This window comes from Mchenga conophoros, linkage group LG6 (assembly GCF_057382185.1).
Source record: "Mchenga conophoros isolate Kocher_MC1m ecotype Shallow Benthic linkage group LG6, M_conophoros_male_GT1.1, whole genome shotgun sequence".
NCBI classification, from domain to species: Eukaryota; Metazoa; Chordata; class Actinopteri; order Cichliformes; family Cichlidae; genus Mchenga; species Mchenga conophoros.
Window position 1 is genome coordinate 15890544 of NC_140531.1, and position 27634 is coordinate 15918177.

General features: G+C 41.9%; 1 protein-coding gene across 11 annotated transcripts in view; it reads right to left on the reverse strand.

The window, feature by feature from the left end:
- The window catches only part of fat1a (FAT atypical cadherin 1a), an 80660-nt gene that overhangs the window by 9961 nt on the left and 43065 nt on the right, over positions 1–27634 (reverse strand). For all 11 annotated transcript variants that reach the window (XR_014892697.1, XR_014892699.1, XR_014892695.1 and 8 more), the window contains 12 exons: positions 19319–19594; positions 18911–19121; positions 14370–18443; positions 13580–13776; positions 13305–13458; positions 11700–11933; positions 6412–6798; positions 5273–5487; positions 3756–3893; positions 3414–3557; positions 1995–2192; positions 797–1387 (listed from right to left, as the gene is read on the reverse strand). Coding sequence is in view for 6 of the 11 variants with exons in the window: in XM_085276440.1 (XP_085132566.1) it covers positions 797–1387; positions 1995–2192; positions 3414–3557; positions 3756–3893; positions 5273–5487; positions 6412–6798; positions 11700–11933; positions 13305–13458; positions 13580–13776; positions 14370–18443; positions 18911–19121; positions 19319–19594 (6819 nt within the window). In the remaining 5 variants the exon portion in view is untranslated. The remainder of the gene's footprint in view (positions 1–796; positions 1388–1994; positions 2193–3413; positions 3558–3755; positions 3894–5272; positions 5488–6411; positions 6799–11699; positions 11934–13304; positions 13459–13579; positions 13777–14369; positions 18444–18910; positions 19122–19318; positions 19595–27634) is intronic.

Sequence of the window (27634 nt, forward strand, 5' to 3'; positions counted from 1 at the left end):
TTTTGTTGCTGCAAGCGCTTTTTATGCAGTTTTTGCAAAGCTATATGTGGAAGGAAACCGTGACCGAGAACAAGCTGACGGTTTCATATGCAAAAAAAATGATTGCGCTAGCTTACGTGGTTGCAGAGCTACCGGGATTTAAACATAGTTACGCAAAACGGAGCTTGCCCGGTTTTAAAGGGTTAAAGGCCGGGGCTGAACTTGTGACTATCACCTGCCTAACTGGCAACATTAATTAGCAAAAAAATTGGATACATGTTAGTCATTTTTAAAACAAGTCACAGTTAGTTCAAACTTCTCAAGGAGCTGTTTGAAAGAAAGGCGTGTTTGATCATTAATTCTCACTGTAAAAGAAGAACCCAAAAGCTTCGAGTACAACGGACTTGACCTGACGAAATACTGAATTTCTGGATTCTTGAGTCAGTCTTTCAAAAGTAGCACAACATTCTTGAAAGCTCAATCAGCCCTTTTGATCCCAGTAACTTACACAGTGTTTAAACTTGAGCATATTGCATTCATCAAGATCTAATGTATCGATCTAGAAGTCCCTTTTTTTAATATCATTTGGATTCGGTTTCAAGTAGTAGCGCCTTTTTAGAGTAACCATTTTGACACGAAACAGTATGTAAACACAGGTGTTACCTGTCACTTGTACCTCATTAATGGTATCACCTGTGTTTACCTCCCATTCTGTGTCAACATGGCCGCAATGGAAAAAAAATCTATCGAGCCGAGGGCATATATGACAGATTAACTGTTATCGGTGCAAATATGTTAGACTACTTCCTAGTCTTACCTCCTGAGATTGATAGGGACTGCCAGCTCTCTCTAGAGTCAACAGAACATCCAGATCTCCTTGCTCAGAAGGCTGCAGGCTGACTAACTGAACCTCGCTCCTCCTAACTCCGGCAATGTTTCTCAACGCTCGCTGGAAGTTGCGCCAGTAGTCCCCAATAAACTCCTCGGGCGCGATATTCGCAAAGCGCACATCGATGGAGTTATCCAAGGCCTGACGAGCTGCTTGTCTGACATGCACGGTGACGTCAGCCGGCGTGGTGAAGCGTCCGTCAGTCACCGTCACGTTAAGAGGGTAGTGCCCCACATCGAGAGGACCCAGGGCGATAATTTTGCCGTCAGAGGGTGACACAGAAAACAAGCCGCTGCTCTCATCCGAGGAGGATGAAGGAGCGAGGCTGTAGGTGAGAGTGTCGTAGATGTCTTGGTCGGTGGCGTGAATCTTGCCCAGGACTCCTCCGGGGTATTCATCGCCGGTGGTCGACACAAAAATGTCGAGAGGAAGAACGGCGGGAGGGTAGACGCTTTCTTCAATTATACGCACGCTGATGAAGGTGGTGGACAAGAGCTGTGGCTTGCCACTGTCTGACACCTGAGTATGAGAAAGAAAAAAACAGAGAGAGCATCCGAGTTTAATCTTTATTCCAACAGCAGAGGGCAATCAAGCTCTTGTGCTGCTCACATCCCTAATCTCACTGCATCTCCATACTGTAGGTGTAACCCATTTTAAAGCCATCAACATCATACATTTTAGCATTCACACTTTCACAGAGATGGTCATCAGCTCTGTGAGAGAAAAACAACGATGACTCACATCTGAGTGTGCATCTTGTGTGTAACAAGACATCACACATTTCATGTCCTTTCTGCCCACACATTTCTTCTCTGTTCCTTCCTCTGACGTGACACGTGATCGAGCTAAATCAAAAAAAAATCTATTCTCCTGTGAGATGCACTCTGATGCTGCTGCCTTATGCACCTTACACCACCCTATAAAAGCTGAATTTAGAATACATTTAAAAGCTTTAAAGGAAGGAGATGCAGGGTGGAACACTGAGTAGTTGGCAAAATGTGGGAGCGTGACAGTAAAGGTACAGAGAGGAAAAAGAGAGAAGACAGATAGATCAGATTGTTGTGGCTCGATGGTTAAATCGATACAACCTCTCAACTCCGGTTTCTCCTTGGACTCCTCGACTCACCTGTGCTTGCAGTAGGTAGTTTTCTTTATGTTTTCTATTCAGCACCCCCATGGCCACTAGAGCTCCCTGCTGATTGATGTGGAAAACGTCGCCGTCGTTCCCAGCGACGATGGCAAACGTGAAAGGTGGCCCGTTGTGAGAAGCGTCCCGATCGGTTACAGTGAGCTGAAGAACACTCGTGCCTGTTGGACGGTTCTCCTGTGGGAAGCAGCAGAGGTGTGTTTAACACTGTGCTGAGAAGACGTGGTTATGGCGAAGCTGTGATGTTTAACTTCAAACGTGTTAGATATTTGCTCAGAAAACGCAACTGTGCTGCAACACTGAAGCTGACTCGGCGTCCATAAATCCTTCTGACCGCCTTCACAAAGCCAAAACTTGTATCTGAAAAATGCTTTTGGTTTACAGCCAAACAGTTCCCACCAACCTCAGCTCCAAAGCCACCAGCTAACTTTCGCAGCTGTGGCGATAAACATTTTAAACATTACACTATACATGCTAGCGTTTAGCTCCAAGTACTGCTGGGCTTAACTAAAGATTTGAGGCTGTAGACGCTTAGCTCTATTTTTATTTATCTGGCAATCGTCCCGGTCTAAGAGCCTGTCCACAAACTTGCGGGTAGGCTTCTCATGAGTAACAATAAAAAGGAAGATGACAGTTTTATAGGCAGAATTCTTGTTTTCTGTCCTTGAATGAGCTTCAAATCTGTCTTTCTGTTGACTCTTTCAAGCCCTGAGTGAAAACTAGACTTTTTCTTTTTGAGGGAAAAAAATAGGCAAAAAACTACGGATCTTTTTATTGTTCGTACAGTACCTGCACACTAGGTTTTTTTTTCTTGTTCTGTTTTTGTGGGATTTTGTACCATACTTTGATCAAGGCTCCGGTATAAGTAAAATAAAGATCCTATCCTGAAGTGCTTGATCTGTTTGGAATATATATTTTGCCTCTTCATGATATCTCCCAAATTTATCTTTTTTAGGCTTCTAAATAGAGAGAAAAACTAGAAATGAGTCTTCTTTTCCCCTGTCTTTTGAATCTTCTCCTTTTTAATCTCAAAAACTGAATTAAAGGCACCTCCCTCAGTTCAGTCAGTCGTGCTTTATTAGCTTAGTATCTTCCATATTCCCACTGTCCATCACTCCTCCCTTTCTTCCATCCCCATCTGCCAGTTTATACTTAAAATGCAGCCTGTGTCTTTCAATTCCCCCACCCTCCTCTTTATCCCCCTCCTCACCTCTGTTCTTGCTCCATCCTCCAACTTGCTTCTTGACATTCTAGTCGTGCAGTCTTCTATTATTACCCCTGTTAATCCCTCTCTCTGTGTCCACTGCACCCCTCTTCCCCTCCCACCACGCCGCCTCCTCTTTTTCTTCCTTTCCAACTCTAATCAGTTATCCGCATTGACCCCTTTCCCCCTCTCACCTGGATGATGAGGCTGTAGTTGGCCTGGGAGAAAAGGGGAGGGTTATCGTTGATGTCGGAGATGTCAATGTTGATCATGGCGCTGCTGGAAAGAGGGGGTGCCCCGTTGTCTGAGGCTACCACTGTTAGAGTATACCCCGATGTCTGAGAGAAAGAAAGAGAGGGAGAATTACCATAGACAGACGAAGCTGCTTTTGCATGCAATAAAGCAGAAATCGGTAAACAAGCTTCCTTATTAGACCTGACATGACTTTTGATTGGATTCTGCATAGACTGCAATTAGTTCCTAGGTGGATTAAACTGTGTATGAACAGTCAGCATTGTATCTGCGGTTTCTCTTACTCTCTCTCTGTCCAGCTGGCGAGCAACTTTAAGCTCCCCTCTGACCGGATCAATGGTGAATGGGCTGCCTTGGTTACCGGCCACAATGGAGTACCGCACGTGGTTGTATGAAGGTCCGTCAAAATCCTCAGCCATCACCTTTGAATCAATCAAACATGAACACCACAATCGATCAATCAACAGCCCTTGAAAAGAGGCTGCTTGTACATGATATTCTAACATGACCTCTGAAAACCTTGTTTCTCAATCAGCTTTAAACAATTACCCGCTGCATTAAAAAAACATGATAATTATATTTGCATTTCTTTCTGTGCTCAAACACTACAGTGTCTTGAAGTGGTTGAAAGTGGCAGAAAGAGGTGAAATAAAACTCATTTTCAAAGAATGATCAGCAATAATCAGATGAGAATAATCAGATAAAACTCTAATGCATGTACTACAGGGTCAAATGTCAATCAGCGGTGTCCTCTGCACTCAATTGCAGTTGTTTCAATCGCTGGCCTGGGAGTTCAGAAAGGCCAAGTCTACATGTAGAAAAAAGGTGTCCAATGATCAGGTTTTATCAATATTTGAATAAAATCTAAAGATTAGATACTCCTAATGAACAATTAACCGGTGTGCTAACCTGTTTAGTAAACATTATATTAGTTTATTTATTGTTAAAGAGTTTACATTGTTTACATTTAAAATAAGGGGCTTTCAAGCAAATCACTGAAATGATTCGATTAGTTGCTGTGATTTTCATTCATGTTTTAGCATATTTAATGGGAGAGTGCTGTGTAATCTAAAAAACAGAAGCTAGCTGTAGTCTCCACTGATGTAACACTAGGGCATACAAACTTACACATCTTCCATTCACACCACTGCTACACTCGCACACACAAAAAGATCAACACATGCTTAAGTCTTAAAACCGACCAAGCGTCACATCTCCGGGGAAATCAGCAGACAGTAAATATTTACAAGAATGAGACAATGGCAGGCATTAAAATTCTCTGATGGATAATTTATATTCAGGTACATTACACACAGATAAATGGCCACAAGCAGAGATCTTTTATGAGGGGAGAAAGAATGGGTGAGCAGCAGAGGTAGACAGAAATCGATGGGAGTGAGAATTTAACTTGCAAAAGGCAGCAAATGGCTTATCTAGGATAAGGGCTTAATGAGTCAAATGCTTTTAATTAAACTCGCCGAGCATGTGTGTCAGATAGTGCACGAGAACAGGGATGCAGTGAGCATGAAGAGCATTGGTCCTAATTTAGCCGTTCCACCAGATGGTGATTTGCCACAGGTGCAGATATATGATAGTATTCAGTGAGTAATGGGCAGAGAAGAGAAAGGCTGCGAGGGAGAAAATGAGCAACAGAGTGAGAAGGTGAACAAGATGACAGATTTTGCTGGAGGAAAGTCCAGAGCGAGAGATGAAAAATGTCTCTCACCCTGTGTGTACCTTTACAGTTGTTTCCCCACAACGAGCACCTGCTGTATACCAAAGACAGTGCGTGCGCTCTTACCGCCATCACAGTCTTTCCCAGCTCGGCGTCCTCGCTGATGACGGCCGTATAGACGTCCTGGCTAAAGACGGGTCTGTTGTCGTTGACATCTGTCAGGTTGATGTTCACAGTAGCCATGTCGCTGAGCGGTGGCGAACCGCCATCTGTAGCCTCTATTGTAATGTAGTATTCATGAGAGGCCTCATAGTCCAGCGGCTCAATCACGAAGACGTCACCTGAGGCACAAAACCAGAAATGTATCTAGCTGTTAAAAAGACTCCGAAATGTATTTTTGTTTATCATCTAAATATTACAAAACACATATTTGTCTCGCAGCAACCACAGTGTTTTAATGTTTAATATTGCACATGTAGAGAGGATCTAGCAGGTAAGTTCTTTTTTTTGTTGCATGTTGTCATTTTTTAAAGTGGGTTTATACTTTCACATGCAAACATTTTCAGCTTAAATACACCTTAAGTCAAAACATCATCCATCACTGGCACTGAGTTGGCATTCAAAAACTAAATCCTGTTCAGCTACACTGAGTTAAAACATAACCAGGGATTTTCTTACTTTGGTGTTTCACTGTAATCATGAAACTAGCCAATCACAGCCCATTTGGAAACAAACCAAGGGTTTTTTTGTATATTAAATCCACAGCAAAATTATTTACAAAGGTTAGGAAGAAAATGCAAAATCTATTTAACTCTTCTGTCCTATGGTCAAAATGACCCATTTGGCAAATGGGCCATTGCAATCCCAGGACAATTAAAGCAGCGGTCCCCAACCTTTTTTGCACCACAGACCGGTTTATGTCCAACAACATTTTCACGGACCGGTCTTTAAGGTGTCGTGGATAAATACAACAAAATAAAACCAGTAAACAGAAGATTTATTCACAACACACAGGAAAGACCCAGGAAAACCAAGTTAATGCTAAAAACAATAAAAACCCCAAAAACCATAAATTTCACAGCCGAGCCTCAACTCTGGCAGCCCGGTACCAAACGACTCATGGACCAGCCCAGGGGTTTGGGACTGAATTAAAGGGTTAAATGCAACAACATCTGTCACGTTGCAACAAAGATGATTTCATTTTCAAGCCTACAACGCCGGTGCAGGAATTCAAAAAACAAATATAAAAAAAAACTACCACATACCAGTCTTTGGGTCCACGCTGAACATGCCATGCTCGTTCCCGCTGATGATGCTGTAAGTGATCTCGCCATTGGCGTCGGCGTCTCGGCTGGCTGCGTGCACTCTGAGCGCCTGAGTACCCACGGCCACATCCTCAGACATAGTGGCTGTGTATTCACGGTGCTCAAACACCGGCGGATTGTCGTTGATGTCCAGGACGGAGATCACCACCTGGCAGAGCGAGGACAGACGCGGCGAGCCCTGGTCACTGGCACGGGCCTTCAGCTCATATACTGACTGCACTTCGCGGTCCAAGGGACGCTCCAGGGTTATTACACCAGTGGACTCGTCAACTGAGAAAAATCCATCAGCGGACTCAACCAGTGAGTAGAGGATGTTGCTATTCAGGCCTGGGGTGACAAAAAAGATGATGCTTTTTTTAAAAATTGCATTACAATGGCAATCACTCCTATTAGTCATCATACAACACTTCTCAGTTACAACTCCTTTGAGCTCATGCTGCTTTCACTTCCACACATCTGAGCTGATGAGCCAAATGCTACGCACCATAAAACTGATGGTCACATAAAGAGAAACACTCTTAAATGGAGGACATAAACAAGCATATTGATTTCTACATAGACGTATTGATTGTTGAATAGTTAAATGTCACGTTCTTATGCCCTTCTAAAACATCCATCTTTCACACAGCCTCTGATAAACAGGAGCTCTGAATCTCTAATCCATGCAGTAGTCATAACTCATGTCCTCCCACAAGCAAGACGGTCCCAGAAACAAGACAGAGACGGATCACAATAATAATCGTAATGCTTTACTGCAGGTGGCCCCCATTTTGAATATGCTATTATATTCCCATTTATCAGGTAAGTGCCCCCATCCTCTGTAGATCTCATTACCATGCTGGAGCGAGTGCCAAGGGGAACCCTGCTTATATAATTTCTCATCACCTTCATCTGCTCTGATCATCTTTAGGACAATTGCTTTACAGTGGTTAAGTGAACTGTGTTAAATTATTATTGGCTATCTTGTTGTATCCGCCGATGTTTATGATCGTGGGTTTATGTGGGTCACACAGCAGAAATGTTTCATATGAAACCCGAAGTGGAACTTATTAATTAGTGGCCTCGTGAACAAGTAGCAACAAGCAGGGTGAAAAGAGAGGCAACACTTCAATGGTAAAAACTGAAACGTTCCTTGAATGGTCTCATGAGTCTGGCTCCAAAAGTGAGCCAACAAACATGCTTATAGCCCAGAGCAAAAAGCTGGTGTGGTCACTAAGCCTTCATAATAACTGTACGGTTGGAGTTTGCTCTTTATACTGCTAACCTGTTTTCAAATGGTTAGCACATGCAGGTTCAAGGTGTGCTAACAGGCAGCTGTGGCTGACTGCTGTGCAACAGGCCTCATTGTTGCTAACTCGAGTCAGAAAGCTGGAGCTCGCGATTGGGGTTTGAGCTGTTGGTGCTATTTCAAGCATTTGAAAGTAAATATCTATGTCAGGGTTCCTGGGTCGGTGACCCAGTATTTTCAGTTCACGTTCACTGTTTATCTTCTGCCTGTTCCACTTCCTGTTTTATTGTGTTAGCCTTGGTCCATGTGCATTATGTTCCGTCCTCTTCCCGTTTATCATTAGTTCATTATGTTCAGCTGTGTACTCACCAGGTTCTAATCTCTCATCACTCAGCCTGTGTATTTATGTCCCTCAGTTCAACCAGTCCAATGTCGTGTCATTGATGTTATTGTGATGTTGTCTCTCCGTCTGTATGTTCAGTTAGTCAGTCAGTGCTTCAGTCAGTCGTCCAGCCAGCCATTTTCTCCCTTTGTTCTGTTAATCCACTCCTTATAATAAATCGTCACCTACCTGCGAGTCCTGCGTTTGGGTTCCTTCTTCCTCGCCTCCACCCAACCGCTGACGATCTAACAAGTATTATGACCGCTCTGTTTTACAGAGAGACCAAGAAGTTTGTGCTTTCTGTGTTTTGTTTACTGAGGCCAGTTAAACAGATGTGCATGTTTATGTGTTGCACAGCAGCTTGGATATAGCTCACTGACCAAAGCCAAACCAAACCAAATGTATAATTTGTATATTAAATCACGGGTGAACTTTCTTATATTACATGCACTACCTTTCTATTTTTAGACTTTATTTTGCTTCTTGTGTTATCATTAATGCTGACTTTTACCCACATAAATCTGTTTTACGGCTCAGTCGTGGCAGAGCGAAATAGACTTCTGTGCAACTCGGAAAGAAATCCGTGTTTGCCTGGTGATTACACTGATTTTTTTCATGTTCAGCAACCAGTTGGAAGGAGGTCAGCTCCAGGTGACCACATTTGATCTTACAGGTAAGCAACCTGTCTCCAAACAAATGCAGTCACTCTCAGATAAGCTAGTGAAGGCTTGCAAATAATTTGTATCTAATTTAGAAACGCAAACATGTGCCAACATGTTACAATCAGTCTGAGTGACTCTGTGCTGATGACCACGACTTATTTTCTTTTACAACAAGGATTTCAGTTCTGTTTGTCATCTAGCTGTGTTCTGGCTATATTCCTATATAAAATCAAGGTTGCTGAGCAATCCTGCCATTTTGCAGCATCACAGCTGTCACATGCTGAACAGGTCCAGACATTCAGAACTAATATAGTCAGAAAGACAACCATTTAGTGTGATTTGCACTTAATTTTGTCTATTTGCTTCATTTTAATGTGCTTTTATTCATTTATGTGCCATGTTTTATTTATCTTTTTTAAAATCTTGTATTCATCTATTTGTATTCACATACAACGGGACTGTTAAATTCATCTGTCTTGACTAGAAAGCACTTTGGGTCAACTCTTGTTTTTAAATGTGCTTAATAAATACAAATCATCTGACTCAACTTGAGCTGTTTTGTGTGTGTTTGTGTGTTTCCTTAGCTTTGCCCTGGAATTTTCTTATTTTTCTAAATGATTTTAGTAACAAACTTGAAGAACGTGTATGAATCTTACACAGCAACAAGGTGGGCAAAGCAGAATATAATTAGATGCCCCCACACTGAAACAACTGACGGGGCAATGCAGAGAGCAAAGAGAGAGACACACTCTGACCAAGGTAGAGTGATAAAAGGACAAAGCAAAATCAGAGAAGAAATTCCAAAGTTTATCACAGATCAAGGGCATCAGTCTGGGTCTTAATCTTTGTCTGCTTCATAATCATCCCACACTGATAAGTGCGGCCTCTCAGAGATTGTAACAGTGGGTCGAATAGTGGCTTGGCAATGTGGGTAAATATCAAACATCGCACAGCGATCACGAAGGCCATGGCACATAGCAGCAAATGCCAAGAATGAGTCCACTCAGTGAAAAATATAAAAAGATAAAGCAACTCTTTCCTCGTGGGAAGAGGGTTACATTAGGCTTTGCATTTTAAGCGTCGGCCACAAAGACAGTTGACTGAAGCTGGAGTGAATTGGGTCAGCTATGAAGCCTATTTTTTTTGTACACCCTGTGTGTCTGGTTGGGATTTGCCAGCTGTGCTTCAAGCTTGCAACTAAATCAAATATACTAGGCCGACACACAGAGAGGAAAGAAATGTGTGAAACACCCATATGCAGGAGAAATACTGATCAAATGCCTCTCTGTGCTCATGCAGTGTATGTCTAAATAATTATTGCTCCCGGCTAAACTGCAGGGAGCACTGTTCTTTCCTCCACCCTTCCTTCAAGTACCCTTAGCCCAGATGTACCAAATGCAAAGTAAATTTTTTGCCATCAAAGCCTCCAGGGAAAAATGTCTTAATGGCAGCTTTTTTCCCCTCTCTTTTCTTTCATTTAACATTTCTCCTTGAGGGAGTCAGTTTTAGCATCCTTTTCATTCTGTCAAGCTGTCACTCCGGCCCCCCACCAAAAAAAGGGGAGGGAAACAAAAAGAGACGGTGTCGATAGTCAGCTAACAGGCTGAAATGGTTTTTCAAGTTAGAGTGTTCTGCTTCATTAAACCCAAGGTGCAATCTGGAATGGAAGGTCCACTAGTTTCCTGAGAAAGAAAAAAAGACTTAAACTGCACGCTTCAAGCTCTCCGGCCTACCCGAGTGTGAGCCTCTTAGTGATTGGCAATGTTTGCTGAAAGGAGGAGACGCCTGAGATAAATATGTGGCCCCGTGGCTTTGCACCAGGCGAATGGAAAATTGCAATCATCTCTTTTGAGAATTCGACTTGAAGAGAGAAGAATTTCATTAGAGTGTAATAGAGCTTTTAATTTGAGGGGTTGATCATTCATGAAAATTCACATTTGTTATCCCTCCCTCTTGCCATTTAGTGCGATGCTGTTCCACAATGGTGAGATAATAACCTGTTCATAGCAAGTCAGCACTGCTTATTCCAACCCATTAAAGGGTATTTCAGAAGCACAGTCCCGTATCACATGTGCATATGCTTTTTTATTGTGATCGTGAGCAATGCAATATGTTGCCATTAATTGCATTTTAAGCACATTTTACCAGCTTCCTGAGATTATTGCATTTTTGGAAGCTTAAATGTTTGCCTAAAACACATTTTATTACTGAGTTCTGGTCCAATAGGCTGGTTTAATCAGAGAGATTTGTTATGAAGGTTTTTTTTAAAGCATTCTCAATATAATGTATTCTTCCCTTAATTCTGTATGAGAAAGAATAGAAGGATCTGAAGTCTTGCATGAACGTGTGTGAGGCAAGGAGTGTGAAAAGACTGATACTCAGCAACTCGGAGTTTAAAGGCTGCTTCTCTTTTCTTTTCTTTTTTTTTCAATTATTTTTTTAAATCTCTCCAAGTGTGAAGCGACAGGAAGTGATGACCCGCGTCTTCTTCATAGATCAGTAGAAATGAAAATGGTGAATTTTTTTGGCTTGGGACTTTTTTCATATCAAACAGCCTTTTCAGGGGTTTTAGTTTTAAAATATCAACCAATACAGGATGCTAAAATTAGCTTCATGAGTTGCTGGGTTTTTATACGTCATCCTTTGGTCCAGCAAAGTGGTGTAATGACAAACTAATCACGGTCTAAACTTAAGGACCTGCTGTTTCAGTGTTAAATCTGTCAAATTATGGCTTTCATATGTGCAATAAAGTTCGGCACTTACAGCAGCAGTGTCTGATAGTTGCTGTGTTCAAATGAAATTTGTCTATGGGTAATTATCGCTTTATTGCTGCACATCTCTATCAATAAAGACTTGCATCAATTTTACAGTTGCGCAAGATCGTTCTTATGATTTTCCACCTCACTGTAAATAACAGCTGCCCTCTACCTAGAATGTGCCAGAGAATAAAACTCACCAGTATCCAAATCGTTCGCTGACAGCTTTGCCACAAAAGTGCCCGTCTCTGTGTTTTCAAAGACGGTGATGCTGTAGGGGTCAGTTGAGAACTGCGGTGGGTTGTCATTGACGTCTTCCACAATAATATGAATGTCAGATTCACAGTATCGCCCTCCTCCGTCCACCACACGCACTTTAAACCTGTACTCGTCTTTCTCTTCTCGGTCCAGGGGCTGCGAGGTCTTCAGCTCCCCTGAAGGTAAGACAGGAAGGTTTTGAGAAGAAATGCAAAAGTGCAGACACGGGCTCTTGGGGAAGAGTCGGTGTCAGAACAACATAAAAGTCAAATGTGTACAAGAAAAAAAGAGAAAAAAATCAATCAAAATGCTAAGTTTATGTATGAGTGGACAAACCTGAGGCATTTTAAAGAAATGTAACCCTCTTGTCTACTGTTTACTAACCAAGTGAAAACCATCCGAATAACTGAAGGCTTTCAAGCGCGTAGAGAGGAGAATAAATAAGTAATTGAAGCAAGAGAGGACGAAGAGGATAGCGAAGGGAGCGGGATGATGAAGGAAAACATCAGAGTTGGCAGCTAAAAGCAGCCTGGAAGTGTCTTGGGATACCAAGCAGCCAACATTACCACAACTGCTCTGGAAAACTCCAGAGCCTCTTGGCGGGTCTCATCAGCAATAATCCTACTTGTCTGCACTGAAAAAAAAAAAAAAAAATCACACTCCCGCTGCATAACAGTAGCCCTGCTGCTGGAAAACTCGAAATTGAGGGCTGCCAAAAGACAGCGGGATGACATTGTTGCCTTATTGTCTGCTCTGGTGTCAGCCTCCGCATGTTAAGGCAGAATACTCAAGGATTCTGTGAAACAGCAGATGTGCTGTATAGCTGTTCAAACCAAGTGGTTTTGTTTGCATACTTCTTTGGTTAACCTGCACTGTGGTTTTTCTTTTTTCCTCTTTTGTGGTTTCTTTTTTCAACACAGCAGTCAGAGTGAATCTCTGATTTAGAGGGTCTCCCAGAAGAAATTATTTGCAGGAAAGAAGTATAGTGGCCATAAATTCAATCTTAAGTATTGCAACTGTGTGCTTTAGTGCCACTGTGGGTCTATCAGTTGCCCTGCAGGGAAATGTTCTTGGCTCTTGAATAAGTAAATAACAACAGGGCACAAGAAAACCATCTTGCTTCTTCCAATGCTGACAATACAGTAATTTGCATCCACTGAAACTCGCACACGCAGACACACAAACAATAACTTTTTTCCCCGACAACTCTCATGTAAAACATAAAACTGCTGTCACGCTGAGCTGTCTTTCAGATCGTGTTGTTCCAAGCAGAGGGCTAAGCGTGTTTCATGAGTGGCTTTAGCATGAGTGTCCTGCATACTGTTCCCATAATAATCATAAATGCATTCAACACAGCTGGAAAGCAATCTAACTCAATGACTGCGGACACAGATGGACTCATAAAGAAAGACGAGACAAATTACTCACATAAAATATAAACAGAGCACATGCTTTTCCACCGAGTTTAGAACACCGCACGATCAACGCTCTCTTTTTTTCCACAGAGCAGTAGTTAAGCAAATGTCTTTTACCCCACAGATACACACCTGTGACAAAGTCAATGATGAACAATTCCGATCCAACTCCCTGGAGCTCATAAGAGATTTGGGCGTTTGAGCGGATGTCAGCGTCTGTGGCAGAAACCTGCAAAATAAGCCTGCCTGCAGGGGAGTCCTCTGGGACGCTTTCACTGTACACAGACTGGAAGGCAGGTACAGGAGGAGGAAAACGGAAGAGGGGAAGAAATCAAAGTGAAAACCAAGAAAACTCACAAGACAGCAAACTGAAATTAAGAGCAGAACCAGAGCAAAGAGGACTTTACCTTTTCGCATACTGGGCTGTTGTCATTGGCATCCAGCACCTTGACCTCTACAACAGCTTTGGCAGTGAAGATGCCATCACTGGCAGTAATGTTAAGGAGGTAATTGTCCTTTTCTTCACGGTCCAGGGGCTTCCTGACAGAGACCTTCCATTCATTCTGAATATGTTCAATGGCAAATTGGCCTAGTGGGTCTCCTCCTATTTGGGGTTAAAGACAAATATTCCACTTTAGCATGAACAGCAACCAAGAAGCAGAAAGCAACCTAACTTGTTAAAAAGAAACATGGCTACGTGATTTATCCTCAGTTAATTATTCCTGCAATCATAATCGGAATATTCTCTGCTCTTTCACAGAATAATTTCCAATTTTTACACCAAATATTATTATTGGTAGGCAAGCAATCTGCAAACTAAGGAGAGGAAAATATACATTGGCTAATTATCATGCTGGTTTCTGATTCCTCTTGACTTCACATACATATTCACAGTTTCTAATTAGTACCACAGGAAGTACTTTTGCCCAGTCTATTTCAAAGCACTATTCAGATAATTATACATTTCTGTAGTATAATGACCTAAATATTTGTTTAGAGCTTGAGCAGATTAGCAATAACTCCTAACAGATAACGGGACTGTGTAATGTCTCAAAGATGAGATATTATCATGATATTAAGTGGCGTGAATCCATAATCCCCCCCTAAGCTCTGTTTATGAAAAACTGCTACACAAAAGAGTAGAGAGTAAACTCCTGGCTTACTAATTATCAGTTTCACAAAATAATAAATGCCCACCTGTGATGAAGAAGTCGACTTGTTTATTAATGTCTTCAGAATCATCATCTGTGGTGCTGAGGATAGCGATCACTCCACTCGGAGGAGGGTCGTCTTCGCTGACTGTGCCTTTGTAGATCTCCGCAGTGAAGCGGGGTGGGTTGTCATTCACATCACCAACTGTTACCTCCACTGTGGTTCCAGTAATTAGTTGGACTTTCTCCCCTTGGTCCGTTGCTAAGATGGAAATTTTGTATTTGTCAGTCTTTTCACGGTCAAGCTCTTTTAAGGTGGTCACCCATCCAGTCTCACTATTGACTGCAAACAGCTCAGGGATCTCGGGCGAGTTCTGTTTGGGGTCAAGGCTGTAAATGATCCGGCCGTTGGTTCCAGAGTCTTGGTCGATGGCTTTGACCTGGATAACCTGGGTCCCACTTGGAAGGTTTTCCACAACGACAGCCTCATAAGGGTTTGCCTCAAAGACTGGTGTGTTATCATTCACATCCTTCACCTGGATGTTTACATTTACAGATGTAACTATCTCATAATTTTCATAGTTGGTTTGGGCAACCAGAGTGAGCTGGTACCATTTGGTTGTCTCATGATCGAGGTTCTTCTGAAGCTTCAGCGCTCCACTATCTCGATCTACAACAAACATTTCACCTTCATTGCTCTCAGGATTGTTGCCCTTTACTAGGCTGTAAAGAACTGGTTGCTCACTCACAGCCTGAATCACATCTATCTCTGTGCCAATAGGAAGGTCTTCAGATATTGTGTAACGATAATGTGGTTCGGCAAATTTGGGAATTGGCGTCTCTGGTGCAACAATCTTGATGTAAACCTGTACAACAGAATATTTGGGTGGGTTTCCGGTATCCTTTGCCCTCACAAAAAACGCATACATATCATTTTCAAGGCCAATGAGGCTTTCTTTGGTTACAATGATCCCAGAGGTTGGGTGGATTTCAAAGTTTTCCTCAACATTTTCAGCATCTGCCTCAATTGAATATTCGATGTCAGCATTGCTTCCTTCATCCGTGTCTGAAGCAGCAACTTTAACCACAGAGGTTCCTCTTGGGACGTCTGATGCAATGGTGGCTTTGTACTCACCTGCCCTGAATTGTGGGGCATTATCATTGGCATCAGTAAGAATTACATTGACAACACTGAAGCCTACTTTTGCACCACCATCTCTAGCCATGAGAGAAATAGGAATAACCTTCTCTTCTGTATTTTCACGATCGAGGCTCTCCAAAGTGAAAATCTCTCCATTTTCATTAATAGAAAACTTGTCCTTTGCAAAGTCATTGATAATCTGATATGTTATTTGCCCATAAATGCCTTCATCGTCATCGGTTGCCTTTGCCTCTGCTACCAAGGTACCAACAGGGGAATTCTCAACAAGCTCTGCCAAATAGTCCACCTGAGAAAAGGTGGGGCTGTGGAAGTTGGCACCAATAACTTTTACGGTGACTAGGGCTGAGCTTCTGAATACACCATCCGACACCGATACATTAAGATTGTAAAGAGGTTGCATATGTGGCCTGCGGTGGTTGGAAATGGTGATGTCACCGGTGTGTTTGTTAATGGCAAAGTTCTGATCTTCATTTCCAGATATTATCGAAAACTCCAACTTATTTGTGTCTGAGCTGTCAGGATCAGATGCTTGGACTTGACTGACAAAGTGCCCACGTGGCGCCAGTTCGCTGATGGTAGTTCTGTAAGTATGCTCGGTAAAAACTGGAGCGTTGTCATTCAGATCAGTAACATCTATTGTCACGATGATGTCACTAGAAAGTGCTGGAACTCCTCCATCAACCACACGCACTCTCAGCTTGTGTTGCTGGATCTCTTCATGATCGAGAACTTGAGCTGTAGAAATGATTCCTGTGTTGCGGTCAATGGTAAAATAATCAGAACTCTTCCCCCGTTCCTCAACCAACTGAAAAAATACTTCTTGGTTATTACCAGTATCGGAATCTTTGGCATCAACTTGCAAAACAGATGTGCCGATAACAGAGGCTTCCGAAATATTGGCATAGTAGGTCTTTGACAGGAACACAGGAGCGTTGTCATTGACATCTTCCAGAATGATATCAACAAAGACCTCGGAGTGTGCTCCAGTTAGAGAGTCTGTGGCTCTTACATTTAATTTATAGGCAGGATGCATCTCAAAGTCCAAAGGCTGAATCACATGAATGACGCCTGTGTTGAAATCAATTGAGAACTGTTTGAAAGGATCTCCCTCAGAGATGGTGTACACAATACGAGGGCCTTCAGAATCGTTGGCCTGTACGTGAAGCACAGGGGAGCGCAACTGAATGTTCTCAGGGACTTCAATGCTGTAAAACGGTTTCTCAAACACAGGCATTGCTTTGTTCACAACTCTTACTGGCACTTCTATTTCTGCTGACAGAGCTGGTTGTCCACTGTCCTTTGCCATAACAACAATAACAAAGTTTGTGTTAAGGGCTTCTTTCTCAAATTTCTTTTTAAGTGAGATTTCACCAGATGGGCTAATTTGAAAGTGATCATGCTGCTCCTTCAGCTGATACTGGATGTTTGCATTCGGGCCGAAGTCTTTATCCACTGCCGTCACCTGCCGAATGACCTGGCCTTCCTCTGCATCCATCTGAACCAGGGCGTGATAGGGAAGGTTCATGAACATAGGTGTGTTGTCATTTTCGTCCTCCACAGTCACAGTTACTAAAACATGAGCCTTATCTTCAGATTTGTCTTCTCTTGTGACCTCAACAACTACATCAAATGTGTCCTGTACTTCACGATCAAATGGGATTCCAGTGGTTGAAACGACTCCAGATGTGCGGCTGATTTCAAATCTGCTGTCAGGGTTTAATATTTTATAGAACAAAGGCTCATTCACCTGATTCCCAACAGCAGCAATGACCGCTAGAGTCTTCTTCTCAGAGGAATTTTCTCGGATGTAGGCTTTGTAAGATTCCCGGGTGAACTTCAGCTTGCTCTCCTTGTTTTCCTGTACACTGATCTTCACTACAGCAACACTGGCAAATCTACCATCAGAAACCCTGACCTTTAACTCATATCTGCTCCGAAGCTGTGTGACATTCTGAATGGAGATTATTCCAGTGATGGGATCCATTTTAAATTTATCACCAATATTTCCCTCAGAGATGGAGAAGAGAAGTTTGGAGTTAGGCCCAGAGTCTGCATCTGTAGCACTGACTTGAATGACTTCTACCCCTTTGTATGTTGGCACTACAACAGTTGCCTCATACTGCTCTTGGCTTAAAACTGGTGCGCAATCATTAACATCAATTACTTCAATGGTCACATTGGCTGTGGTCTCTGCAAACAGCCGTGGCATTCCTAGATCATGGACCTGGACTGTGAAGCGGAAAACACTCCTCTGTTCGTAATCCAAAGGTGATGTAATTCGGATGGCTCCAGTGCTCGAGTCAATGGCGAAATAGTTATGTGCAAATGGTTCAACAATTTGATAGATGAGCATAGCATTCTGGTCAGAATCGGCATCAGTGGCGTGAATGACAAAAGGTGTGTTTTCACGGGTCAGTACAACACTATTGATGAGGGCCGACTCGCTGATTACACCCTGAAATTCCCTCTGGTCAAAGACTGGAGCGTTGTCGTTTTCATCCTTTAGATGAATCGTAAGTGTTGTGTTGCTGGCAAGTCCAGCCATGTTGGTGCCCTGTATGATAAGCTTGTATTCAGCGATGGTTTCATAATCTAAAGATTTTTGTGTTACAACCACTCCCGAGTTTGGATTTATATCAAACGCATTGTTGATGTTGCCCCCTTTTATTTGATAGAAAACAGACGACTGGCTGACGGCTGTGACCGAGGTCACGAAACTTCCAGGAAGGGCTGATTCGCTCACTTCTGCAGAAAACGCCTCTCCGGTAAATCTGGGGACTGCATTGTCAGAAACCGTTACCAGAACGTGTACGGTGGTTGTATTTGACAGCGGAGGTACTCCGTTATCTGATGCCTTAACAGTGAGTTCAAATGTTGTCTTGCTGTTGCGATCAAGCTCTTTGGCTACTGTAATTGTCCCGAGGACAGGGTCAATAGCAAATGAGTTGGCAACATTTCCTGTGAGAGAAAAGACAAAAGAAGAATAGATTTTTCTGTATGTTGTACTGGAAAGATGTGTTTAATGAGCACTGGATTGTACTAGCAGTTTATCAATCTAAGTCATAAAACTGGCTGAAAACAGAAGGAGCAACAATGCATCATATTCCCATCTCAGCTACTTCAAATATGCACATATACAAACGCAAAGTCTAACTGAAGCACGTTTCTTGTTTTCACATAACAGATTATTGTAGGAGAGATTATCAGTGGGATGTGCCCATCTCGCACATATTTGAAGATCCCCTAAACAAAATATTCAATATTCTCAGAGTATTTCATTCATATCCAGAGGGCAGCTGTACTGATGACTCATACATTTTTATGAGATGATTTCATTTGCAATGTTTTGCAATGAAAGATTTTTGCTATGAGGGGAAAAAAATGGGGGTTAAAAAGAGTAGCATTGTAACTTAGCGTGCATTCACCTGATTCAATGTGGTAGACAACCTCTGCATTAGAGCCCTTGTCTTTGTCAAGAGCTGTAACCTGGAGCACCGCCGTGCCTACGGCAGCAGATTCAAACACTCGACCGGAGTATGGTGTGCCTATGAACCAGGGTGCATTGTCATTGGTGTCGTCCACATTGACAATAACGCGCACAAGGTTCCTCTTAACAGGAATGTCCTGATCTCGAACCTATAAAGGTCATTTTTTTATGAAAGAGGACACACAGGGGGAGGAGAAAGAGCAGCGATTAGTGTTCAACCTTACACTAATTTCTTGAATGTTTAACTTTAAAACAGTGAAATCAATTTGAACATGAACTCTGTTAAACAATATGCTAGAACTTCTCGGAATTCAACAAAGTTCAGTCTGTTTCTACCAATTCATACCATGACAGTCAGGATGTGACGATGCATGGTCTCATGATCCAGTCGCTCAGTGGTATACAGGGTGCCGGTTCCTGGGTCTAGTCGGAACTTCCTCAGGCTGAACGGATCAGTGCTGCTCAGGAGAGTAAAGGTCAGTTTGTTCTTCTCGTCCCTGTCCACAGCACTGATCTGCAGGACCTCACTCCCCGCTGGTTTGTCTTCAGGGACATTCACGACATAAACATTCTCAGAAAACTCCGGCCGGTGGTTGTTGGTGTCAATGACACGGATAAGCACCTACAGGAGAAAAATAAATTGCATGCAAAGTTACATTTATACACTTGACTTAATTCATATCACAAAGGATACATGCAAAAATATTTTAGTGGCTGTTATGTAAGGCTTTTTAGGTTTTGTCAAAAAGTGCTGTGAGCCATTACTCAATAAAAAGCACCAAGAGGATATTTCTAAAGCAACCAAATGACAAGGGTCAGGGATAAGTTTACATATTCAAAATTATATTTCAATAACCAACTGATCAGTGGTGAAACGATTGTGTGCTTGTAAATGTATTTGATTGTCTAGAACCAAATAATGATTTCCAAACAATAAAGCTTCTGGTAAATGATTAGATATCACAGCTCTGGTGCATGCTTCAACACTGCTCAGTACTATGGTCCAAAGATATGCAAGTAACACTTTTATCTTTATTTTAACCATTTCTCTCACTTTGGTCTGCACACATTCACACATATACACTATATTATTTTCAAATCACTTTCCTGATCTCTGCAAAAATAAGCAGTAGTGTGTTGACACAGACTCGATCGATCCATGCGATGGCAAAAGCAATAATTTATCTGAATGGCCACTTGATACTGCTAACAGTCAATCAATGCTGAATAACCGCAATGAATCTAAATGAATTCTGAGCTACACACATGAGCAGTTCATGAAAGAGAGAGTGCATGTGTGAGAAATCAAATGATCGGGGAGTGCTGAAGTAAGTCCAGTGATCCCACTATGCTTCCGTATTAGAAAGTCTGAAACAAATATAACTTTGAGGATATGCTGAGTGTTACTTTTGTGCTAATATTGCTACCCCTCCTAATATTTTCAAAGGCTACGCTTTATGAAACTAATTTTTGCACATGCACGCTTCTTTCTTTGGATAATGTGCAAAGTGTAGTTTACTGTGCTTTTCCCCCAACACACGCACAAACAACAAAGAATCTAACATCCCAAACTGTAAAATTCCACTGGGAGCGTGTTTTATCAACACCAGCCACTCGTCTACTGGACTTCCGACAGAGGATTATGGAGAGCTGCTGGAATGCGATCTCTGTTTCCCAGACCAGCGAGGGACTTCTACCGTTGCCAAACATGGTGAACAAAGGGATCAGCCCAGATTAGACACCTGCATACCAGACACCAGGGGGTGATGTCCCGTAAGGAAAGCAGTCGATGCTGACCTGTTTGGTGCAGGAAGACTGAAGGGGGCTTAAATCACAAAAGCTCTGACCAGGTAACGGCTCACAACTGACTGGGGTTTGTCAGATCTCTGGTCAAAACAACTGCCCGCTGTTGTCTGTTGTCATAATACTGTTTGCTAAGCACTGTGAGCCTATATCAGAGACAAATATAGACTCAACCTGACAGGACTGATAACATTTACAATCTGCTCTGTGCTGTGATGCTGGCAATGCTGCTGAGGCTCACAGATGTCATCTTGCAGGGGGAGCATTGGGCTGCTTGCTGTTTGTTAGTGCAGTAATCTTGCCACAAGTCATGTGTCATAGGCAATCCATATCACACTGTTAATAAAAACGAAGGTAAAAAATAAATAAAAATCATTTTTAATGCGACATCAAATCTAAAAAAAAAACGTATCAATCTAGGCCTGTGGTGCATGTTGCATGCTCAGCAACATGACAAACTATCTCACTGTAAACATGTGTTCTCATGTAAACACAGACATCATATAGAATAAGATTGCAGATGCCTTCTAATCCACCTTTTACATACTCTGACGCAAACGCTTGCACGTACTCACGCACACACACCAGGAGAGGTTCCTAAGTTGCACACTTCCACACGTACATGCACACAAAGAGGCTGCCCAATGTGTCTCAATCTGGCCAGCGTCAGATAACACGCCTTGTGAAGAGTGAGTAAGGTGGCGAGAACTGATAGCGCCGTCGAGAAGGAGAAAGGATGGAATCTGGTCAGTGGTATCTGCATCTATACACAGTGTACAAATCTATACCATTTAAAATGCCCACAAAAAGCTATTCACACCCACCTCACACCCCTATATGCGCACAAACTTCCCTCTCCTTCTCCCTTTGCAAGAAAGCGCCACAGCACTTCAAAGGGACTTTGCCCCCAAACATCACAAACGTAGCACGATACAGCCTGACTGCAGCAGAAACGCTGGTGTACAAGGGAACTCTGTAGTCTTTGTATATGGCTTCCCCTGGGAAAGCTGAGAAGGAACACGATTGGGACTGAGACACAGGCGTGATAGATGGAGATACTAAAGAGGAAAAAGTGCTGTGACAGTAAGATTAGGGCTGGGCCATATTATACCGTTCACGGTAATACCGGTATAATGTTAGGCAACGATAGGAAAATGAAATATCGCGATAGAATGGGAGTAAAACGCGCATGCGCGGTGCCTTTGTTTTCATACGCACATGGCCGATTGTTGAGTGAAACAGATGAACCAGAATTGGTTTGTAAAAATGGTGCAACTTCCGTGATGTGGAACTGGTTTGGTGTTTGTCCGTCAGATACACGACAAAGCACATTTTTTTGCAGAACATGCAAGCGGCCGTTGTTATTGTCGTATTTGTCGGACTAAGATGCTCTTAAATCTGGGAGTAATCTGGGTCCTAAACTCCGTATGCTTCAGGTCAAACAACACTGCAGCATCACTTAGAGTTAAAAACTGTCTAAATTCTTTCATCTTTAATAAAACGATCAGCATTGCTGCTTTACCAGGTGTAACTATAAAGTTTAACTTCCAGGCATCCATGAAAACAAAAGTTATTACATTTAACGGAGTTAGAAGTTAGCAGGAAGCTAGCGGAAGTTAGCTCGCTAGTTTCGCTAGTTACCTAAGCATGATATTGCATGTTCTGACTGAGAGATTTCTGAAAAAAATCAAACGTACAGCTCTGCTATCACTTCCAACATAAATGAAGACAGGAAACTAAACAGCAGTGACGTTTGTAGGGTTACTGAAGTTGGGCTAGCTGGTATATAATGATGTGCTACGTGATCGCTAGCGACACAGCTATGTTAGCATAACATAAACAGTGAAGCTGGAGGACGAACGCTAACACTTTTCCACTTATAAAAGTTAACGTGAAGGTTCTTCATGGTTAGAGACAAATGCAATCGCATGGCAGGATGCTGTAAACGGACCAAACTTCAGTCAGGAGAACAACTGAGATAATCCATCCACAATGCGAGGTTAGTCATTAATATACTGCAACAACATGGGAATAGAGCAGCTGCCAGAGAATTCAACATTAATGAATCAATGGTACAGAAATGGAGGAAGCAAGAAGAATGAGTTTAATAAAGTTTGATTTATCTGACTGCTTTGTTTCGCTTAATGTGCCTTATAATCCCGTGCACCTTATGGTCCGAAAAATGCGTACTGCACACTGCAGTTTAATGTTGCAAAGCACCTCTTTTTAACTTCAGTGGATATTATACATGGTTATGCTCAGGATATGTCAGCACATTTCTACTGGAAATGCCTTTTGGTTAAACTTTCAGCAAGGAATTTGCATTTGCACTGTTACATTTTTATAAAGCTTTTAATGTACATAAAAACCAGCTTCTTGTTTAAGTGAAAATAAATGGAAGGTTGTCTTTTTGCGCTAGTAATGTTGTGGAGTTGTATTTTGTCTCGCATCAATTATATCGTCGGTTATATCGTTATCGCAAATTTTCAAATATATATCGTGATAAATATTTTTGGCCATATCGCCCTGCTCTAAGTAAGATGATGGTAAAGAAGATAAGTGACAGTGAAAATCTAAAGGCGGCTAAGGGAAATGGTCAAATTTAGAAACCAGGTTGCGGAAGGGGGGAAAAATACAAATAAAAGATGTGACTGAAAAAAAATGAGTGAAAAAAGTGATACAATAATGAGCTTTGATACTTAATAAGGTAAAAAAAAATCTATGAGAAAAAAAAGCATGAGTAAATAAACTCAACAGTCGAGTGAGACATAAAGAGAGTCTTTGTAATGTGGACTGAGATAACAGAAGAAACAGGAGACCAGGAACAGATTGTGAGCAGAACAGCTTGAGGTACTTCTGCACAGCCAAAGGAGGATGCCATATAGCTGGAGACGGGGTGGGGGGACTGGGCTGCATGCCGAGGCTGCCTTGTTGGCGCAGCTCCTGGCTATGAGGTGCCCGAGCTGGAATGCGGCACCCCTCGTCTACATCAGCTGATACTTCAGCGACGCCTTCATAGATCTACAACGGTCATACGGAAAGAACGACAGACTGGCCCACTGTTTTCCAAAGACCTCCCACAAACCAGAGGCCCTCATACTGATATTACCACTGGAGTCCCCAGTGGGCTGGATTAAAAATCATTTTCAATTTTCATCATGTCATTTTAATTTGAAAAAAAAAGATGTACAAGAACAAAAGCGTATTTAAAACAGTGCCTCCTGAATTACAAAACACCTTTTTTGTGAGGTATTCAGAACAGGACACGGGGGGGCTTTTCATTGTGCTCATTGTCCTCCTGTGCCATGCGTAGGAGAGGAAGCCCCCCTGCCAGGTGGCAGGTTCTGGGCAAAGGGGGGCCGCTGGCACCGAGTACTCAAACATGTTCCCAAAACAGGATTAACAGAGGCCACTATCCACACAGGTCCAGCACTCCTGTTTGCACTTTATTCTACCCAAACAGAATTATCATCATCTCTGAAGGCATAGCCAAGAAAGATAAAGATTTCTGGAAAAAAAAAACTGAAAAAAACAGAAAGAAAGACAAAAGGGGGCTAGAAAAAGATGGAGAACAAAAAGAAAAGGAAAAAAACATTCCTAGGAGAAAGAAAATAGGCCAGCACGTCTGGCAGCACAGCTTCCACATGACTTTGATTTGAGGAATATATACCGGTAAGTCCAACTTTTGAGGTTTCATAAGGTGCTGTGTGTGTGTGTGTGTGTGTGTGTGTGTGTGTGTGTGTGTGTGTGTGTGTGTGTGAGCAGATCTAATTTGCAGTGAAATTCTGTGGGAGTTGTTTTGGAAATAAGCAACATATTATCCCCAAAGAAAACAAAGTCATACTCAACAATTAACAACTCATTTGCACGTTTTCCTGCTGAAATCCTGTCTTCTTGGACTGATTTTACTGTTGCGAGCACAGAGGTGAGCAAATTCATTACTGTTTAATCCCAACATTGTACAATCGGGATGATTAGCCGGGGGATTTACATTACTAGGCCATCAAAAGCAAGCAAACCTGCCTTCAGGCGTAAATTAATACATTTCACTGTAGCCTGATACATTATTTTAAAAATCGAACACGATTATATAAAACAGCTACAAAAACCATTCACTTCCCAGTAAGAGTAGAGCTGACAGTGAAAGAGAACTATCCCCTGACGCCAGAGCAAATGGCGTGAATGCCATGACAAAACAAGGTGGTAGCCAAAACACTCAGATCACACAGTGTTCCAAATCTTCAGGGCCTTTACAACATTCCCAATAATACGGGACAGTCAACCGGCATTCATTCATTAACTCATGTCAAAACTTGATCCTATCCCAAGGACCTGCGGTTCTTTTTAATAGCAATAATATTTAAAAAAAAAAACACGGAGGCAAACACAAGTCTTGTTTATAATGATTTGGGGTTTTTTTTGTTCTTCTTTTTGTGTGAGAAACATTCAGTAAAAATAATTGCTCGTTTTCACTGTGATCTATATTTTTGGACTGTTGGTTCAATTTTCGATATTTTCCCTGCTTTTTAAGATATCAAATGAATTGTTTGTTCTTTGCTATTCCTGCCTTTAGTTTAGTTTTCAGCAAGTAAATCTGGTTTGATGAGATTGAGATCAGGTTAAACCATTAAACCACTTTGCTGCATTTGAAAAAATAAATGAATGGGCAGAAAGTACAGCTGCTGCCTATTCTTAAGCTTACACTACCTCGTTATCGTGGACTCAAATAAAAACATAGCTACCATATGGAGTGTGTTCTGCTGTTGGTGGAAGTGTGAATGAATTTTTCTTTATCATGCAAAAGTATCCTACGATCATCCACCACTGTTGTCTTTATGAATGTCCAGGATCTTTTGATTTAGCCAACTCCACTCTACCACCGTATTCTGATGATTTAGCAATTTGTAATGTTTCTGCTCTCTCTAAGATAAATTTGCTTGGATTCTGCAGCTCAAGCAGTGCTCCTTTAACCACATGTTGATGTTTTACTGCAACAGCTTCCAAATTCATAGGGTCAAATTCTGACCCTACATAATCGAGTAGCCCACATCTTTGAAATTACATTTCTAAAAACACAAATCCCTGATAAACTGTGCAAAAAATGGCAGTTAATGCAGTTAATGCAGTACTTTTGTTCAATCTCTCAAATTAAAAAAGAGAGTCTCCACTTTACTCTCATATTCATAATATCACTGTAACTTAATATGTCTCTATACACATTTTTTTTAAAAAGCATCAGTCTGGAAACATATATGGATCCAACTATTTTTAGTATACAGCCAAACTCTGGTAACAATATTCTTTACAGACAGTCTGTATACCTCTTTCAGTCACCGTTTGCCTGTCAGCATATCTAAAGCAGCTGACCCACCTACAAATGTGGTTTATGGAGCGCACACATTCTGTAAATCCTATCCCTCAACAGAAAACAGCTGACGTACAGTGGCCAGCTGGGTATACAATATCATACACAACACTCATATGCAAGAGAGCAAATAAGTCACATCTTCAATAGCATTTACATAAATAAACACATTTAAAACCTGCAGCCAATGAGAAAATGTGTGTTCTGATATACAAGTGATGCTCCTTTAACCTGTTTCAAATAAAGAAACTCATGGCTAATATGGAATAAATCATACAGCTGAGCATCCTTCAAAGTCATCATCACTCAATATTCTGCGAGCTGCACATGAAATTTTTCAGATTTTGTGAAGGACGGCACATTAAAATGAGACTATATACTGGACTTCCATTCCAAGAGTTCAGTTTTTACTGCACGACTTAAAAACACTAAAAGCTGATGAATACAATATTTTTCTGATATACTTTTATGCAATATGCTTTTAAAAAATGTCATGGCATTAGCAAAAGTCTAGATGCTTGGAATTCGTACAATTATATACAAAAACTGAGATTTTGTGAGGTTTTCTATATAAAGCATAAATGAATCCATCCCCTACACTTGTAAAAGGGCTGCAAGTACAGAAGGTCCTGCTGAAAATCAGGCTACACTGAGAATTAGACCTTTTGAATAGGTTAACCTTTGAATGTGATTAATTGACTTAAAATGTCACTGCATACAATATCACTGAGAGGCTTTTAAATAAGTGTCTGTTGCCAGGGCTTTTAAGAAAGTGCTTTGCAGGCGGATGCAGAAAACAGCAACTTTGTGAGTGTTTTTTAAGGTTTTGCACTAAACTAAAGGACGTGCTGCTTCCGTGGATGAGCTGCAAAATGCCAGTGAAAGAAGCGCTTCATCCAAGGCTCAGTGGAGCACAGTAGCCAGATGATGAAAGGCTTTATTCATACAGAGTGACAACAAATAGATTCTTTTCCAGCTACAGTCCTCTGATGCTCCCCTTTGAGGACAAAGGACAAAACATCGTGAATGCTGCCATCACACATGACCCAAACTACCATGTAAAAATGTTCAAAATCTCATGGACAAGGCATGACCGTCTGCACAAAGACAACTTGCATGCTCAAAAGCTTTTATCATGGCAGCTCAGCTTTGGTATCAGCCAGGGAGCAGCATACTGTATCTGTTGCATATTTAGTTATTCATTCCATTCAGAAAAGGCCGAGGCAATTTGTTCCTCTCGGAAAAAAGAAAGAGAAGGTCCACAGGTTCAGGGAGAGACACAGCAGAGGGGAGGAGTTGAGCGGGCTCAAGAATGCACACTTGAAAAAAAATAAAGACAAAAAAAAAGACTTTGGCTAGACAGCACCATCATCACAGCAGCTCCGCATCAGGAATGAGACAATGGAAGATTCCTGGTGCTCAGTGCGCAACTGTGAAGGGGGAGAACAGAGGAAGAAGAGGAATGCCGCCTACCCCTATGACGACTTTAAAGTG